A 19,186-nucleotide genomic window follows, 5' to 3' on the forward strand; every position below is an offset into this window, starting at 1 on the left:
AATATAGTAAATCAGAGTACAGGGGCCTGGCGGAAGCCAATACAGTAAATAAACAATGTCCAATGAGCTGTGACAGTTTGAATGCCAAAAAGACTTTTCATATATACATATACACAGTGCAGAACAGTATGTACAACATTTATAATCATCCAGATCAGGGACCTAATCCCTATTAAATAGTACGGTAACAGTCTATACAGTCTACAAAACAGTTACAGAGACAGACGGGGGAAATTAAAACACCCTTAAGCCATAGCTCGACAGGCTCGGAACCTCGTAGTGAGGCACAGTGGTTGGCTTGACAAAACTGAAGCTTACCCCGACGCTTCTAGCCGCGGTCTGGTGCCTGTACACCTACATATATATATGAGTAGTGAGCTAAAGCCCAGTGAATAACATAATGCGTAAAGGGGTTTAGAATGAATGTCCTTACAGTAATAAAAACAGTTCATTAAATCAGTATTTCAGTCGTTCAGTCAGTACAGTCATATGTGGTACATCCATTAGCATAACAGTACAGTAAACAGTAGGTCTTGAAAGACCGAACAGTCAATGATGGCCATCAATCGGTAAACAGTAGTGGTTCCAACAAGGGAACCGATAGAGATCTCTGTAACGGAAACAGTCAGTAACAGTAGTTGCTAAGGATGCCACAATACAGTTCAGAATAAAGGACATACATTCATTCTATTAACAGTATCAATTCAGAAACAGTACAGTTCAGTTGTTCAGAAGATAATCATTTTTGAACATATCTTTACACAGTTGTTACTCACAGAGTTCTGGGCTACAGTTAGGCTAGAGCGCGTCCCCAGTCATCGACCCTACACAGTTTACAGATTGAACACACACTAAGCTACACAGTTGGGAAAGATAATAACTTAATCCCTAATTTGCCTTGGTGTGGTTCTACATCTATATCCTCATTAAGATGCCTTAAACTAGGCCTAAGAATGCCTAGGATGAAATGAGGATGCAAAGATGCACTTTAAAAGCATTTTCAGAAAACAGGGGTCCCGCTCGAGCGTAGGTTAATCCGCTCGAGCGGACACAGAGACAAAGGTTTCCACTCGGGCGCATACTCAACTGCTCGAGCGTACTGCAAAACAGTCAAAAGTGCTGGATAGGTACAATTCACGCTCGATTGGGTGCTCGACATTCGCTCGAGCGTAAGACACAAGTTCCCGCTCGAGCGTAAATTACCCCGCTCGAGCTGACTTAAAAACAGAACAAAATGCTGGGAGCACGATTTCCACGCTCGAGCGCCAGTCACCCCGCTCGAGCGTGAGTTCAAAATCTGGAATTCCCAAATTCGAACTTCAAGCTCAAAATCAAGTTTCAAACACCAAATTCGATCCTCTTGGGCTCATTTTCTGGAAAACACTTCAAAACTCATAGTTAAACAGGATTCAAAGCTCAATTTGTAAAATCAAAGCCTAAAGGAAGATCAATTAACCTTATTTTCAAACCAAATTTTAAGAACATAATCCAAGCATGACATGCATGAGTTAACACCACTTCAAAGCTTCAATGCTAGCTCCAATGAGCCAATTCTTTTCAAAACAAGATGAAATCATCGACGTAATATGAACATGCATGTAACACTTTGCCATGAAAACAACTTAAAATGTAACAATACAAACATGCATGCATGAAATGAGCTTCAATTCAACATGCTAGAACTAAATCATGACTTAGCTCTTCAACTTGACATGAACCATGCAAGAATCAACTTAAAGACACAATTAAGAGGGTAAAATTCATACCTAGGTTCCTTAAATACAAGTCTAGAGGCTCAAGTGGGCAAATCTCCTACAATTTCTTCCAATTTCCAAGCAAATCAACAAGTTGAACTCAATCTCTCACTTCCTCTCTCTCTTGGTCGGTTATGGCTCAAGGAAATGAGCTGAAGAAATGTTTTGTTGAATGATTAATAAGGCTCAAATATGTTATAACAAAGGGCCCACTCACAATGGCATTTCCGTAAATAAGGCAACTTGTTTAATTTAGCTTATTTTAATCTAATTTAATCATACTAAATCCCATTTCAGATAAATACACCATAAAATCACATAAATTATGATGATCGTAAAACACTAATCAATTTCCGGTTCAGCCGCCGATAAGGCCTTCAATTTGCAGTTTAAACATAAAAACATAAACAGATAATCAAACAGTCAAACAGATAGAAATGCAATTCAAACAGATATATTCAATCAATCAGTTTCAGATTTCAGTCAGTCAGTTCAATATTTCAATCAATTCAATTACTTATCATAATCAGTCTCAGTTTAGCAGTAATCGGTAGTTTATCGGTGAACAGTGGTGAGGGTTGTTACAGTTCTTGCATGGTTCATGTCATATTGAAGAGCTAAGTCATGAATTGGTTCTAAAATGTTGAATTGTAGCATATATCATGCATGCATGTCTACATTGTTGTATTTTGAGGTTGATTACACGGAATTTGGTACATGCATGTTCATATTATTGTTATAGTCCATGTTTTCATCTTGTTTTGGAAGAAATTGGCTCATTAGAGCATGTAATTGAAGCTTTGAATTGGTTTAAACTCATGCATGTGATGTTTGAGTTATGTTCATGAAAATTGGTTTGAAATTGGATTTAATTGAACTACCTTTGGGCTTTGATTTCTCAAATTGATCTTTAAAACATGTTATACTATGGGTTTTGAAGTGTTTTCCAGAAAATTAGCCCAAAAGGATCGGATTTGGTGTTTTAAAATTTGGTTTTGAGCTTGAGGTTTGAATTTGGAATTCCCAGAATTTGGACTTCTGCTTGAGCGGGGTTACTGGCGCTCGAGTGGGAAAATCGTGTTCCCAGCACTTTACACTGTTTTACAGTCCACTCGAGCAGGGTTTTGCACGCTCGAGCGAGGACTTGTGTCACACGCTCGAGCGGTTATTGAGCGCCTAATCGAGCGTGATTTTCACACATCTAGTTCTTTTGGCATGTTTTACAGTACGCTCGAGCATGTTAACTCGCGCTCGAGCGGAGTATTTTGTTTGCCTGTATGCTCGAGTGGGTAAAACCACGCTCGAGCAGGACCTCTATTTTCTGAAAATATTTTTAAAGTGCATCTTTGCATCCTCATTCCATCCTAGGCATTCTTAGGTCTAGTTTAAGGCATCTTAATGAGGATATTGATGTAGGACCACACCGAGTCGAATTAGGAATTAAATTATTATTTTCCCAACTGTGTAGCTTAGTGTGTGTTCACTCTGTAACTGTGTAGGGTTGGCATCCGGAGATGCATTCTAACTTATCTGTAGCCCAGAACTCTGTGAGTAACAATGTTGTAAAGATATGTTCGAAAATGAATATTTTCTGAATGATTAACTGAACTGTTTTCTGAACTATTTACTGTTAACTAAATGAATGTTTGTCCTCTATTCTGAACTGTATTGTGGCATCCTTAGCAACTACTGTTACTGCTATTGTTATAGAGATCTCTGTCGGTTCCCATGTTGGAACCACTACTGTTTACTGATATGATGGCCATCATTGACTGTTTAGTCTTTCAAGACCTACTGTTTACTGTACTGTTTTGCTAATGGATATACCACATATGACTGTTATGACTGAATGACTGATATACTGAATCAATTGACTATTTTCAATACTGAAAGAACATTCATTCTTAACCTCTTTACGCATTATATTATTCACTGGGCTTTAGCTCACTACTCAGGCATATATGTAGGTGTACAAGCACCGGATCGTTGCTAGAAGCGTCAGGGTAAACTCCCGTTTTGTCAAGCCAACCTTTGTGCCTCACTTCGAGGTTCCTGATCTGTTCAAGCTGAGGCTGCTTGGGGAGTTTTAGATTTTCCCTTTTTGTTTATGATCTGTATAGACTGAATGTTACTGTATTGTACTGTTCTAATAGGGATTAAGTCCTTGTCTTGAATGATTGTATATATTGTACATACTGTTTTGTTCCTGAATGTGAATCCATATGAAAAGTCTTTTTGCATACAGACTGTCACAGCTCATTGGACATTGTCTATTTACTGTTTTGGCTTTCGCCAGCCCCTGTACTCTGTATTACTGTATTACTGTTAAGTAGGCCTTCGGTAATCTCGGATTACTGGCCGGTTACGGTACTAAACCCATAGGGGCGGGTTTGGGTCGTGACAATGTTCTTCTGGATTAGAGGTTGAGGCTTGGTCAGGCCATAGTGATAAAGTGATAGAAGGAGTTGTTGCTGAAGGTGGAGACTTGCTTTTTTTTAGGACGTCGGGCAGGGCATATTTGTAAGTTGGCATGTAGTTGAGTAGCAGAGGGGCCTTGCACTAATCAACTGGTAAGCCTAGCAGTTTTTTAAAATCTTTGCTGGGGTAAAAGGTTTTGCGCAAGTCTTTTGGTGGCTGAGGAAAAGCTGCAAGTGCAAAAAATAGACATTAGAACATATAAAAGAAACAAAGTAATAAAGACTTGAAAACTGGTGAGGTGACACTTGGTTCTTACCATTACCCTCTTTAAAGACTGTTCGGCTCAGAGGGTTGACGTGGAGGTCATCATCAAGTGAGAACTCTCAGTTGCCCGAGACGATGAAATAATAATCTCCAGCACCTTTATTAGAGTCTGCGAGATCGGCTATAAGTTTGTACTCAGTGGATCTCGGCTTAAGGTAATAGATGTAGTCTTTTTCGGATTTCAAGCCACACATGGTATAGCAGTACTGGATGTCAGTTAGTGTTATTCTAGTGTTTTCTCGGCTAGCTAGGGCAATTGTACCGTTAATGACTCTGTAAGAGTTAATAGCTAGCTGCATTAGGTTAAGTTTGTAATAATGAAGGACTTGTCGGAAAAGGATGTTGAGAGGGAACCTAAGTCCACACTCTATGAAGGCCACTACGGGGAAAGGCATAGAGTCCCCATCAGGCATGATGGAGTCCTCCTCCCCTGCCAGCCTATGGTGGATGTCTGCTGGGATGGAAAACTCTGTTCTAAAGTACTCAAGTTTGGTCGGGGTGTCTATCCTCCACCTAAACATACCCATGATGTCGATCTAATAAAATTAGCACAAGATTTCAAAAAAAGGTGATTGGTATTGGTTTGAAGACCTCGGCTAAACCCTAGAGAGCACTGGGGTGAAGGCTTCTGAGAATTTAAAGGAGTTTTTGGTTCGATTTTCCTAAAGAACAGAGTTCTAAGATCAAAACCCAAACCTAAATCTACGCAATCTAATGCAAGAATCTGGAAATAAAGCAAGGAAAACAAAAAAGAACAATGATTCAAACTCAAGAAAACAAATAGAATTTCTAGAACACTGTACAAAGTGTGTGCAAATGTGCAAAGCCAAGGATAGTGGCAAAATAACAAATGTGTGAGCAGTATGTGTGTGCATATACCCAAAAAAAGATTAGACAAAAACAAAATAGCAAACAAACATGATGAAATTTGAAACACAGACGAAGATTCAAGAACATGAACGGATTCACAATGGCAACACACAAGCGTAACAAAGTTTGAAGTAAATCAAAAATTAAAAAGAGGGGAAACGGTGACTTACCAAAGCGAATGACGCCGGTGTGAGGTACGTCGGAGTCAGACGATAATAGTGCGTGGAGCAGAACGGTGAATGCTTCGCTGGAGGGAAAGAACGGAAATAGTTACAGAAAGCTTTGAGAAAACGACAATGGTGGTTTCTTGTTTAGAGAGAGGTAAAACTTGAACTCAAAGGGAAAGTGAGGAAGACAAAAATGAAGAGACAGAAAGAGAAAGTGTTTTTGTTAAAACACGAAAAGGTGGCAAAATCACAATGAATGTGTCTTGGACGATGTGCCTGTCAGGGAGCGCGCAGAAGCGACGCGACGTGATGACGCGTGTTAGGTACGAATCAATGAAAAAAAGACTTGTGGCAAAAACGGTTGAGAAACCGTGCATGACAACTCATGCGCAGATAGAACTCTTGGAATTCTTGATTTAATTGAACGAGAACCTCGGCTACAGGGATGATCTCGGTTAAGGAACTTAAGGAACTCGCTTCTTGGTTTTTGGTCATTAATAAAGTAGACTGCAGAGTCTTGGTCAGGTGAAGCTGATGTGTGATGATTTCGGTCATAAAATGATAGAGTAAGTCTTAGCTGACGTGCTATATGGACAAACGATGTAGGTTCCATCACCTTAGAATGCCGAGGTAATAGTACTTAGGGGGCAGTTGTGGAGGCATATTTTTGTGAATGACAGCACGTGGCCAAGGTGGCACCGAAGTGCCAGCCGAGGTGCCACGTGTCTTGGGCATGGTGCCGAGGTGATCTCGGCTAGGCTGAGGTTATCTGCGGAGATACTGGAATCCGAGATGAACGGATAAGGGACAAGAGTCTTAGAATGGGAGAGGACCTTAGTCTAGATAAAGATAAAGCTCTTGGGGAGTTTATCTCTATCTATTTGAGAGTCCAGGATAAGAATTGAGCCAGAGTCCAAGAGAAGCTAGGCTTCTACAGGGATCAGGTTAGTGCTGGCTATAAAAACAAGGCACCCTCGCGAATCTAAGGTACACTTTTTGTATTCTGGCTAGTGAGTTAAGCACTGCTTGCTATCTTTGAAAGATAATTGAGTACTGACTTGATCGTCGAAGTGCCCCCGGGTGGACGAACCACCACTGGAGTCTTATTATTCCGTGACAAGTTGTTCGAGCTCAATCTATTCTGCCGGTGTTCTCCAGTTGAGTACCTGTTTGACTGTGTAGTAAGAAATTAGCACTAACATGATGGATTTACTTACCTTCTGCATAAGGTGACTCTATCATATATAACGCTAATTTTTTTTTAAAAAAAATCTCTGTATGTGAAAAAAATGGTTTCGTTAAGCTTTGCCTAATGGGAGCTTATCATATGGAATCTCGAGTTCATACACATAGAGAACTATCCTAGATCTTGACACATGTCCCACCCCTACCACTTGTTGGTTTCAAGAACTCTCGAACCAACTAGGGGGTTGATTGGCTGCAATATGTAGAATAGTGATCTGATGAGAATGTGCACGATTTAATGATCGACCCATCCACTGAGTTGTCTGACCTTAAGGTTGATGAAAATCGTCAAGCTGCCCAATCCATAGGTCAATGAATCTTTTGGGTTGACCTGTTAAAAATAGGTCCATCAATCTAATTCGGCAAGTTGAGTTCATGGTGGTTGTGTAAACATCACTCGTCTTCCATTCCTGGGCAATGCTCCAGATAAGCGAAGGAAATCAAGGTTGTTGCCTCAGCACAAAGGCTAATATGGCTCAATCCCTCAAGTCATACTAAACTAGATGTTAAGTCACATCACTTTTTTATTTTTTTTATATTTTTTTAAAAAAAAAAAGTCAAAAAATTAACTTTTAACTTACTTTTCAAAATAACCCTAAGGTCACTTTTGGAAAGATGATTAAAATTCATCTTTCAACTTTTAACTTATTTTGAATTATATTATTTCTCTACTTTTTTTTATATATATTTTTAAAAATAATTAAAAAAATCAAAAAAATTAATTTTGAACAAATTTCTCAAAACAAGGCTAAGTTATTGTTCAAATTTAACTATTTAATGCTACTAAGTTATAGATTTGTCAAGTTTGTTAAAATAATTTGTTAGATCGAGCTGAGCTAAGCTGGTAAACCGAAGCCCAACAATCAAATTTGCAAACGGTTATGCTACGTAGCTCAAATTTTGTGGTTCAAAAGTGGCTCAAATGGCCAAAACGATGTCGTTTTGAGTACAGAACAACATAAAAATGGCCAAAACGACGTCGTTTTGGCCATTTGAGCCACTTTTGAGTCACAAAATTTGAGCTACGAGACATTTTCCATTTGCAAATTAGGTTCATATCACGTGTTTATTCATCACTTATCATTTCTTTAAAAAAGATCATGTTTTAACTTATAATTTTTAAATTTTAATTATTATACAACATATTTTAATAAAATTTGTTATTTAGAATGATTTAAATAAATATGGCCTTGTTTAGTTTGTATTTGAGAAACATGTTTTGAGATAAAAAGTACGAAAATTTGTTTGGTTTGGTTTTTTTTCAAAAGATGTTTTGAAAAATTATTTTGAGAGAGAGTTTTGAAAAAAGTGATTGATTTGATGTGTATGAGAGAGAGATTTGTTTGGAAAATTTGTAAACCAAACAAGTTTTGAAAAAAAATTTTAGAAAAATTTGTTTGGTTTGATTAACTTTGAAAACTTATTTGTAGAGAATTTTTTCCAAAATTTTTTTCTGAAATACAAACCAAACAAGGCCTATATTTTTTAGTTTTTATAAAAAAATAAAAAATAATAATATAATCCAAATAAATGTAGTCTTTTAAATAAGTCGATCCCCTCAAATGGAAAATGTTTGAGGGCCTGAAATGCCTGGCTCGAATGCCCTGAATGCCCAAAACGACGTCGTTTTGGGCATTCCGTTTTTTTTTTTTTTTCTTTTTTTCCGCCATTTTCGACCTCTGCAATGCAGAGGAAGAGGGAGAGAAAGAGAGGGAGAGGGAGAGGGAGAGAAAGAGAGAGAGGTCGCGTCGCCTGCACCTCCCGCCGCCGATCGCGTCGCCTCCCGCCGATCGCATCGCCCTCCGCCGATCGCGTTGGCCACCGCCGATCGCGTCTGCTTCGCCTCAGCCCCTCCTCCTCCATTTTTTAGGCCCCCTCCAGTCCTTCCTCCCCCTCTCCTCCCCTCCCCCTCCTTCCCTTCTTCTTCATCCTCCTCCTTCTCAAATTCGAGTCAAATTTGACTCAAAATCCTTTCGGATTCTGTAGCACAGCTTCCCCCCTCCCCCTCCCCCTCCCCCTCCCCCTCCCCCAACAAATAATATTTACATTTTCACAATTCATTCGGGCCATGATGAGTCTTCTCACATGTCTTTCATTCATAGGAGTCTCGGATACGACAAAAGTATCCAGCGACGACCCAAAACAGCACTCTCTCTCTATATATAATGCCCCCCAAACTATGAGCAACATCCCAGCTATAACTCTCTCTCTCTCTCTCTCTCTCTGAAGCTTCTTTCCTCTCTTCTGGACAGACCCGGCCCGACCCAAGTCATGCCATCTTTACAATGGAAAACCACGGCATTGGCCGTTGCTTTGTTACAGCTAATTACCCTTTCCATGGAAGCAGTAGAGTCTTCTTCTTCATCTTCCCTCTCTGCATTGGACAGAATTCATCAACTACCTGGTCAACCCCAAGTCAGTTACCAGCAATTTTCTGGTTATGTGACCGTTGATGCCAAGAAACAGAAAGCTCTGTTCTACTACTTTGTTGAAGCTGAATCAGATCCGGCTTCCAAGCCTCTTGTTCTCTGGTTAAATGGAGGTACTTCAACTTCCCACTTCCTCACACACACCCACATTATGGGTATTTAGTTTTAATTTTAATTTTTAAAAATTTTGATTTTGATTTTGATTTTGATGGTAGGGCCTGGTTGTTCTTCATTGGGGGTTGGGGCATTCTCTGAAAATGGACCGTTTAGGCCTAGTGGGAAGGCACTGGTCAGGAATGAATATAGCTGGAACAGAGGTACTATACTATACTTTATATATACCCTTATAAGTTATATTGATGATTTCTTGGCTTCTAAGAATTGATTTCATGTGATTGTGTGCTTGTTGATCGCAGAAGCAAATATGTTGTATTTGGAGACACCAATTGGAGTTGGCTTCTCTTACTCATCTGATTCTTCCTCCTATGTGGCTGTAAATGACAAGATCACAGGCATGTCTCTCCAATTTAACCTACATTTTCCCAACTTTCTTGAATTTTCTTGAAATTGTTTTCTAAAAACATTTATCTTCTTTCTATGCTCAAAATACAGTCTAACTTGTTCTTCTTCTTTTACACTTTTCATTGTTTAGTATAAAGAATCCTATAATGGTTTAGTACTGAATACTATGTAAACTTTTCACTTTTTGGTCATTTTTATGTTTACTGTTTTTGCTTTTCTTTTTGGGGGTTGAAAAAAGTCCCACTTTATACACTGCCTTGGAATTTTAGAACTTCAAATCTAATTGTCTGTCCTTTTTTGTTATTATAGCCAGGGACAATCTAATTTTCTTGCACAAATGGTTTGTCAAATTCCCACAATATAGAAACACAAGTTTGTTCATTACAGGAGAAAGCTATGCTGGTAATTTCTTTTCACTCAAAACAATTTTTTCCAACTGGAAGACAATCAAGATTAAGAGTTGAGGACTGATACTTACTTTTCTCTGCTTCCAAACAGGCCACTATGTTCCTCAACTAGCAGAGCTTATGCTGCAATTCAACAAGAAGGACAAGTTGTTCAACTTGAAAGGAATTGCTGTGAGCGAGACAAATTTCAACTTTACATTGCAAAAAACCCAAATTTTCTTCAATTTGATTTTCACTTGCTCTAAATTTCGGTTTTTTTTAAAACATTGATTGCAGTTGGGTAATCCAGTTTTGGAATTTGCAACTGACTTTAACTCAAGGGCTGAGTTTTTCTGGTCTCATGGATTGATATCGGATTTGACCTACAAATTCTTCACTTCCACTTGTAACTATTCTCGCTATGTGAGCGAGTACTATAGAGGCTCGGTATCTCCAACTTGTTCAAAAGTGATGAGCCTAGTAAGCAGAGAAACTAGCAGATTTGTTGATAAGTATGATGTTACCCTTGATGTCTGTATATCATCTGTGCTCTCTCAATCCAAAGTCCTTAGTCCCCAAGTGAGTTCGATCAAATTCAAGTTATATGTATATCCACCATTACTTCAGGGATCTAATTTGTAGTTTTTGATGCATTTTGGTTGGTTTTTATTGCGCAGCAAGTTACAGAGACAGTAGATGTATGTGTGGAAGATGAAACTGTAAGTTACTTAAACAGGAGAGATGTTCAGAATGCTCTCCATGCTCACCTTGTTGGAGTAAACCGGTGGCTTGTTTGCAGCAAGTAATTATCTTCCATAAACATCATAATCAACAAGTCTTATGTTGACAGTTGGTATTAAATTCGAAACATTATAAACTATCTAAGCACTTGTGTCGATCAACAATTTAAGGAATGCAATTTTCAATTGTTTGGTGTAAAGTTTGAATAACAAAACAATCATGCTATCACTGAGTTTAGTTTTACCTTGATTGTGTAGTAATTTTTTTTTTTTTTTAAAAAAAAAAAAAAAAACACGGAGTTTTGAAGTTTTCTTGAGTTGTGTCTTAAAAAATTTAACTCAAATAGGATTTCAAAAAATCATTTCCTTCAGTAATCATTGTATATAACTTCATCTATTTATTTCTTGTTTTAGTACAAATGTCAATTTATTTCTAGTTTTATGGTCTTCTGTTTGGTCAAATCACTCATAATATATATATTTTAATCCTTGGATAACAGTGTCTTGGATTATGAGTTTCTTGACCTGGAGATCCCAACAATCTCTATTGTGGGAAAACTCATCAAGGCTGGAATCCCCGTCTTGGTTTACAGGTATTGCCTCCAACCTCCAAAGTCTCCATGGCCATATCAAATTTAGGCTTAATATTCTTTGTATATTATTTTAATTGACTTTGTACTTGGTTTAAATCACAGTGGAGATCAAGATTCTGTTGTCCCATTGACTGGAAGTCGAACATTGGTTCGTGGATTGGCAGAAGAATTAGGACTGAAAACAACAGTTCCATATAGAGTTTGGTTTGCAGGGATGCAGGTGATTCTTGTTTATAATGAGACGCATGAAATGCATGCAATTTGTTATACTTTACACAGTTGTTTATGAACTCAGAGAAAAGTAAAGAAAACTAAAATGTTGAGTGCCTATTTATGTTGCTTTCCCCTAAACTAGTTAAAGAGATCAAACGTAACCAAGGCATATCATTTTGATCAAAGGTTGAATCGATCATCAAAAGAAGAAATAGGCCAAAAGCTCAGATACATTCTGGGAAACTAAAACCATCTTCTAAACCTTTGGTATAGGTTCAAATCCAATTGGACTTAATTTATTTCCATATTTCTTTAGATTTCCATGTCAAGAAAGACAATATGAATGAAAACATTTCTCCTAGAGTAGCTGTTAATACCAATAAAAGAAACTAAGCACAATAGTTTTCTTTAACTAGATGAGGGGAGCTTTCCTTCTTCTTAGGTCTCAAATATTGAAAGAAAAAAAAAAGATAAAAAAAAAAGTTTTAAATCTTCAACTTATTTTTTCAGGTTGGTGGGTGGACTCAAGTCTATGGTGATATCCTTTCCTTTGCCACCATTAGAGGGGCATCTCATGAGGCTCCTTTCTCTCAACCTGAGAGATCACTCGTGCTATTCAAGGCATTTTTGGAAGGCAAGCCCCTACCAGAAGTATTCTGATCTACTGATCAGCGCACCCTGATGAATCCAGATTGAGGTTGTAAGTAAAGTTTGTCGAGTAGAAGCGGTTGTTGATCTTTGAAATTGAGAAGTGCATTCTTTTGATTGTTTGTTTGTTGGGTTTGTCCAAGCTATGGAACTTTGAAATAGAAGAATTTTGTAAAGATTTTGAGAAATGAAAGATTATTTTTGTCATTTTTTCAACAGATTGAATGTTCGATCCATTATCAGTTACCATCACTATTTTCTTATTGGGTAAAGGGTAGATTTTGTGGGTCAATCCACTTATATCATGAACTGCTTTAGCAGATGCAAGATGTTGCTGTGTTAGAAGTTGTTAATTTCCTTGAAAGAACCTGAGGTCCAAAAAAAAAAAAAAAAATCAAATCAAACAATGTATTTCAGCATAGTATCCTGAAAAAATAGTGATAAACATGCAACAGCTCAAACACCTTAATCAAAATCAATGCTTGTCTACACCTTAAAACGCTAAAACTTTATTGTTATTCCTTTTCAGCATCTCCTCTCCAGATTATGATCTAGCACGTTAATCCATAAGCTAGTTGAGCCTCAGGTAGGCGCTTTTTAGCAATACAAAAAATTTATTTGTACTTGTTCTCGGATTATCTTAAAATCAAAATTGGAGTTCACAACAACTAGATAGAATGGAACAAGTTAATTTGCCTTACTTATGTGTGTGTGTGTGTGTGCGCGGGGGCTCGCGCGCGCGCGGGGGCTCAGAATATGTTCCAAAGCAACAAACATTTTCTATACATCTGTAATTTTCGTCAAAATGTAGAAGAAAATGTGCACTTCACCAAAGATGGATGCTGTAGTAGGCATTGAAGGAGACATGGTAAAAAAATTATCTCAACTGAATTAAATATAGTGGAAAAAAATATATTATCATCTCCAAATCAATCCTTCCATGGGGTATTCTCTCAATGAAAATAAATAAGTAATTAATTTCAACTTGAAAGCTTTAGCAATATGCAGAGGGACTCACGAACTTCCAAACTTGGAATAATTATTAGATATTCTTGGAGCATTATCTATGTTATTCCAAATTAATATATATATATATATATATATATATTCCTCACTCCAAATATAGCAAAGGGTACATTACATGGCACTATGGCCCTATTTGGAAAGTGGATTTTTTTTTTTTTAAGGTTAAAATTTACAAAAAAGATAAAATAAGTTAAAATAATTAGATAAAATGTTACATCAAATTTTCAAATTTATAATTATTTCACTTTTTTTTCTTACAAACATCACATCTAATTATAAAAAATCTAACCATTTTTCTAAATATAAAAATTTTAACTTATAAAAATAATCAAAAATTAAAATAATTTACTAAAATAACTAACTTTCAAACGGCGCCTATATATCTGCAGGTGTTTGGGGTCCCTGTTTTATAGTCCAGTAGTGTATAGTCCAATTATTGGGGACTCCGACACTACAAGGTCCAGCCCAATTATCTCCCCTCTCAGTCAGTGAGTTGACCTCGTTTGGAAATCATAGGATAAATTATAATCACATCTCTTAAAATTTATTTAAATTACAAATTATTTTTTTTATAATTTTAAAAATTATATTGTACCCTTTAACATTTTTAATTTTATAATAAATAGGTCCTTTTATTAATAAATTATTAAGTTAATTAATAATTTTTAATAATGTTAAAATTTTAATTCAATTAATAATTCAGATAATTTTATTATTGTATAAGTGAACAGTTAAAAATTTTACTTTTTCAATTAGTTCTGTTAAATAAAAAATTCTAAAAATAAGGTATTTATAAATTTTCAAACTACAGAAGGTAATTCATATTTTAAATAAATCTCATAAGATATATTTGTAATTTATCCTATATTTTAATTAAGAAGTTATTATAAATTTTCATATTATTTTTTATATATTTTTATAAAAAATTAAAAAATTATTAAAATAACGAAAATAGCGTTTTTCCAAGCAAGAGAAAGCGGAGGGGACGGTGATTTTGCAATTCCATATTTTTTTTGTTCCAGAGCAGAGCACCAACATGGTGGAGAGGTTCTTCTCCGCGCCCCAAACCGATTTGCATCATTCCCAATCTGCTCCAATCTTGCTTCTTTCTGGCCCGCCTTCATCGTAATCTCTCTCTCTCTCTCTCTCTATATATATATATATATATGTATGTATATACACATACTGTTGTAATGGTGTTGTGCTTACTCCTTGAAAATCTGAGTGAAAATGGGGCGATTCTTGAAAATGCAGTGGGAAGACCTCTCTGCTCTTCCAATTCGCTTTCAACTCCGCATTGGAGACCCACTCTTCTGTGTCTAACAACGGTAAGGTTGTCTTCCTTTGCAATCGGTGCAGGTTAGAAAGCAAACCCCCTTATCTCTCTCAGGTATACCTCCCCCTCCCTCCCTCCCTCCACACCCACCTCCAATTTTCGTTAAGGGAATTATGTTATGTGAGAGAGAGGTATTCTTTTTCAACTCCGCTTTTGATGTTAATTTGCAGGGCATTGATCCATCTTCTGATATATTTCACCGTATTCAGATGAAGTAAGTTTCGCACTTTTCTTCTTACTTTCCCCTAATTCCTTGCCAATTACAGTATATAATAGTTGATGTTATTATCATGATTATTGTGCCACTCATTGAAATATAATCATCTTTATGTTAAAAGATACGTGGATGATGATGAAGGGATCAACAAGTTCTTTGCTGCATTCCACCTGCATGATAAATTTCCTCACACAGTAATTATCGACGATTTCGGAGATTTGTTTGATGAGAGGTATTCTGTTTCTTATCCTAGAATTCCATGTGAACTTGCGTGCATCTACCCGCGGGTGTTGTTATTCTACCTGACTAGTTAATCAGCGCTGTGTATGAATTCTTTCAAGAACTTGTGTCCCGATTATTTCAATCTGTTTGTTTCCATTGCTTGAAGAAACTGCCAACAGAGATACAATAATCCTCGTGGAAGAGATTTAGCAATGGTTCGAATTCTAGCACTCTGTCACAATGCCATAATTCATGCTAAGTGAGTAACTATTAATTCTACAATTGCAATCGCATTCCTGCAATGTGGACCAACCTTTATGTTTATTTATTTGACTTTATAATAGTGAAACCGGGCCATGCAAGGTTCTACTCTCTGATACACACCATGGCGACTCTCCAAGGTTGCTCTTTATTTACAAGAGATGGATCTCTTCCATTTATACAATTAAAGGTTGCTACGGGTCTTCTTTATTTTTCACTTAATCCTTTCTGTATTGGTAGTTTGTTATGTCTAACAGCTATGGCCATTGATTGTCTTTTCTCCTTTTAATCATCTAAAGATGATAACATTGAGTTCTTTGTGTGGAAGGTGATGGCTCTGGGTCGTTTCTTCTTAAGAACAACATCTATTCTGGAAGCGCCTTGTCACAGAGGATGAGAACCGCAAAATACTCCATAGCTCTTCAATATCTTGTTTTGGAAGGTATTACCGAAGATGGAGAATAATAATATTGTTGGTAGATTTATTTACACAAAGCATCTCTTTTTAAGTATGTTATGTAAATCCTTTCCAATGTAGCTCTACACTTACTATCCACTGTTGGTTTTGTTAATTTCAAGAATTTTGCTTGTGTTAGACATAATTTAATATCTACTCTAGCAAGCTTAACTTAACCAAGTATGTCACATCTTCTTGTACATGAATCTCAATGTTTCAAATTTCTATGAACAAAAATCGATATTAAAAGGTAGACCTCATCCTCTATCAAGGATACACACTCCAAACTCTTAATGACAAACAGCTCCGTCTTGCCGTGTTCTCTTGAATTCTTAAAACATTTGTCACTCCATCCCCCCAGGGTCTAAGAACCCATTCCTATCTCAACTGAGGTATCGGAGGCTCTAGGGAAGTCGGTTTAATTTTCTACATTTTCGTGCTCTTACCTTCTCTTTTCTCCGTTCACTGACTTTAGCATCAGATGGCTTTCCCGGCCAAACACCAGGCAAGGCAGCATTGACGGTGCATTCTAGTGTATATACAACAAAGTTCTTCGAAGGCTTTGTGATGATGAGCCCAATCAAGAATGAGAGAGAATTTAGAGACAGAGAGAGTTAAGAGACAGAAATATCTCAATCAATCAATATTCAATATCTAAAAGTTAGTTACAAAGTGGTTAGTCCTCTTCTAGATATAGGATACAATTTTTCCTCCACTAACTATCACTTGATATGCACATGATATCCTACATCATGCTCTCCCACTCAAAAACACCTGTCCTCAAGTGAAGACAAACAAAACACAACTAATGCACTAGAAGTGAAACCAAAACTAAAAAATATACAATACAAACAAATTCCATAAAGAAAATCTGCAATGAGAGAAGTGGTGTTGACACAAGAATCATCCGGCAAATAATGCACAAGGTGTTGCACATTAAAGGTATTGAGGCGGCAATTTGACTCGATAAGCATTGTTGTTGACTTTGTGCAACACTTCATAAGGATCCACCTTCCTACCATTGACTTGGTGTATGCACAATGAGGATACCATTCTTTGCTCAACATAACCCACACAAGATCCCCCATTTCAAACAACATTTTTCGTTTATGCACATCAACGGCCGATTCGTATTTGGCATTAGACTTTTCAATTTGGGCCTGAACTTGAGTATGAACATTTGTGGGTACTTGTATCAAGCTCAATACGTGGCAAGCCCTACAGGTGCCACATCACCAAAACCCCGCCCACATGGCAGACCAATAAGGCACTACGTCGGGCATGTCGTATGTTTGATACATGGCGAGCCTTATGGGTGCCATGTGCCAAGGCAACCAAAACTATATGCTTAGCCTAAGCGGGAGCATATATACAAGCCCAAATATATCTAGATATGAAGAGCCCTGCAATAGCACCATGGCCCTGAAGTTTCGTATATGCATCAGATGACATGAACGTAAGGTCATTGTTGCCTCTTCTCCAAGCCTGGCCGAGATGGAGTTGTCTTAGGAAGAAGACAACCATCTCAACGATCCCATGACCTCAGCCGCTAGTCTAGTATCCTCTAATGATCCTGAGCAGTAGTGCCTGGGTCCTGCTCCCAACCCAGGCATCCAAGTAGATAAATGGGCCAGGGCCCACTTTAGTGTTTAAGAGAGCCAGGGGAAAGGCAACAATGACGTTACGTTCATGTCATCCAATGCATATACGAAATGTTACTTTTTGCCTATCATGAAACGTTGTTCTCCGCCTGCCGTCAAGCCATAGACGGCAGAAGGGCTTATATCACTTCTGGCAGAGTTGAGGAGAACGAGCCACCTGTCCAATAGTTTGCTGGGGCTCCAATACTCCTGTGGCCTATATAACGTATCGTATATGCAGCGAGACACAACAACAACAATACAACCAAATCTCATGCTTAAACACCCTCTTTCACTTTACATTAGTGTTCAAGGTCTATCACTGCCAACCTCTCCATCTCCAAGCTTGCCTTGATCTCCTCCTCTCCACCTCCGGTGATCCCGAGCCATTGAAGTGCCCGCCATCTTCCCGGACTACCTCTAACCACACCTCTCACCCACATTATACTTTGTTGGGGAAGAGTGGTGCTCGCTTCACATGGCACCCAAAAAGAACACTGGAACTGGAATAGCAACATCCCAAGGTGGCGGTAGGGAGACCCTGGCAGAGACCTCGGAACGCAACTCCGACGGCTCTCCAGAAGAACAATCTTCCCAACCGGTCATAACGGATCAACTACGTGCGTTGACTGAGAGCGTCACATCTCTTCAACAGAACCAACAACTCTTAATGGATGCCCTACTAGCCTTACAAAGGGCACCTACACTTCCATCATCATCTAACCCTCTTTCAACATCACAAAATGGCATTCCGCCATTAGCCCAGAATGGCTCGGAAGCCAACCTCGCTAAACAAAACAACTTGCGAACCCAGGTGGGAGAACAGACAGTCGCCCCGCTCCCTCTGTCAGCTCCTAGCCAAATACCTCCACCGCAAGTTGGATCCATTGGCGGAGCTCCCACCGCAGTGACTTCGACTAGCTCTCCAACTCTCCCGGTGGATCAGAACCCTTCTCAGCCATTAACATTGGAAATAGTAAGAGAACACATACACAGTCTACTTCAGACAAACAAAGGTCACATCCCTACCTCCCCAGAATTGGACCTCCGCCCCCTTACCCTATTCACATTGCAAGTCTTCCATATCCGGCGGGATATACAGTACCCAAGTTTGTTCGCTTCGACAGACAAAAAGGGAATGCCAGGGAGCATGTTTCACGCGTTCTTGACGCCCTTGGAGCTCACCGAGAGGATCGAAACCTCCGCATGAGGGAATTCTCCAAATCCCTCATAGATCGAGCATTCTCGTGGTATGCTAACCTCGTTGCTGGCTCTATTTCCTCATGGGAAGACTTGGTAAAAAAGTTTTACATCAAGCTCTTCTATGTTGAAGAAAGGTAAACCATCCTTCATCTTATGAGGGAAACACAACGACTTGGGGAGGACATCCTAGTTTACGTCCGTCGTTTCAGGGAAAAAGCAGTAGATATTCAAGACCCGATGGAAGAACATCAACTGGTGTCATTGTGCATTGAAGGAATGCTCATGACTTATAAACTCCAGTTGGTTAACCACCACTTCCTTGACTTTTTCGCTTTATGTGCTGCGGCCCGAAACATAAGTGAAACAGTAAGATCTGGGACACGAATGACAACACCACAACCCCACTCGTGGCGACCAACGGCACATCAACCTTTTTCATGGAGGCCTAACCGACGCAATCACGCTGCATATGCAGCTGATGGCCCCTTTAGAGGAAAAGGAGACTCCCAGGCAAA

General features: G+C 38.4%; 2 protein-coding genes across 3 annotated transcripts; both read left to right on the plus strand.

Annotated features, from left to right (window-relative positions):
* Window positions 1–8,837: 8,837 nt before the first annotated feature.
* LOC114275101 (serine carboxypeptidase-like 45) lies at window positions 8,838–12,527 on the plus strand. Its single transcript, XM_082871504.1, has 10 exons — window positions 8,838–9,320; window positions 9,423–9,524; window positions 9,624–9,723; window positions 10,043–10,131; window positions 10,228–10,307; window positions 10,413–10,694; window positions 10,793–10,917; window positions 11,356–11,448; window positions 11,551–11,668; window positions 12,172–12,527. Exons 1-10 carry the CDS (start codon window positions 9,050–9,052, stop codon window positions 12,319–12,321), a joined length of 1,410 nt encoding a protein of 469 aa, XP_082727630.1. The 5' UTR covers window positions 8,838–9,049; the 3' UTR covers window positions 12,322–12,527.
* Window positions 12,528–14,300: 1,773 nt separating this feature from the next.
* On the plus strand, window positions 14,301–15,973 carry LOC114275100 (tRNA dimethylallyltransferase). Of its 2 annotated transcripts, none has more exons than XM_028217098.2 (7): window positions 14,301–14,460; window positions 14,590–14,725; window positions 14,842–14,885; window positions 15,010–15,120; window positions 15,277–15,369; window positions 15,455–15,561; window positions 15,700–15,973. In XM_028217098.2, exons 1-7 carry the CDS (start codon window positions 14,372–14,374, stop codon window positions 15,834–15,836), a joined length of 717 nt encoding a protein of 238 aa, XP_028072899.2. In that variant the 5' UTR covers window positions 14,301–14,371; the 3' UTR covers window positions 15,837–15,973. The 2 variants fall into 2 exon arrangements, with proteins under 2 accessions (XP_028072899.2, XP_028072900.2); XM_028217099.2 differs by having other exon boundaries at window positions 15,464–15,561.
* Window positions 15,974–19,186: the final 3,213 nt, after the last annotated feature.

The sequence above is a fragment of the Camellia sinensis genome, chromosome 5 (genome assembly GCF_055761805.1).
Source record: "Camellia sinensis isolate YWXY chromosome 5, ASM5576180v1, whole genome shotgun sequence".
Lineage (NCBI taxonomy): Eukaryota > Viridiplantae > Streptophyta > Magnoliopsida > Ericales > Theaceae > Camellia > Camellia sinensis.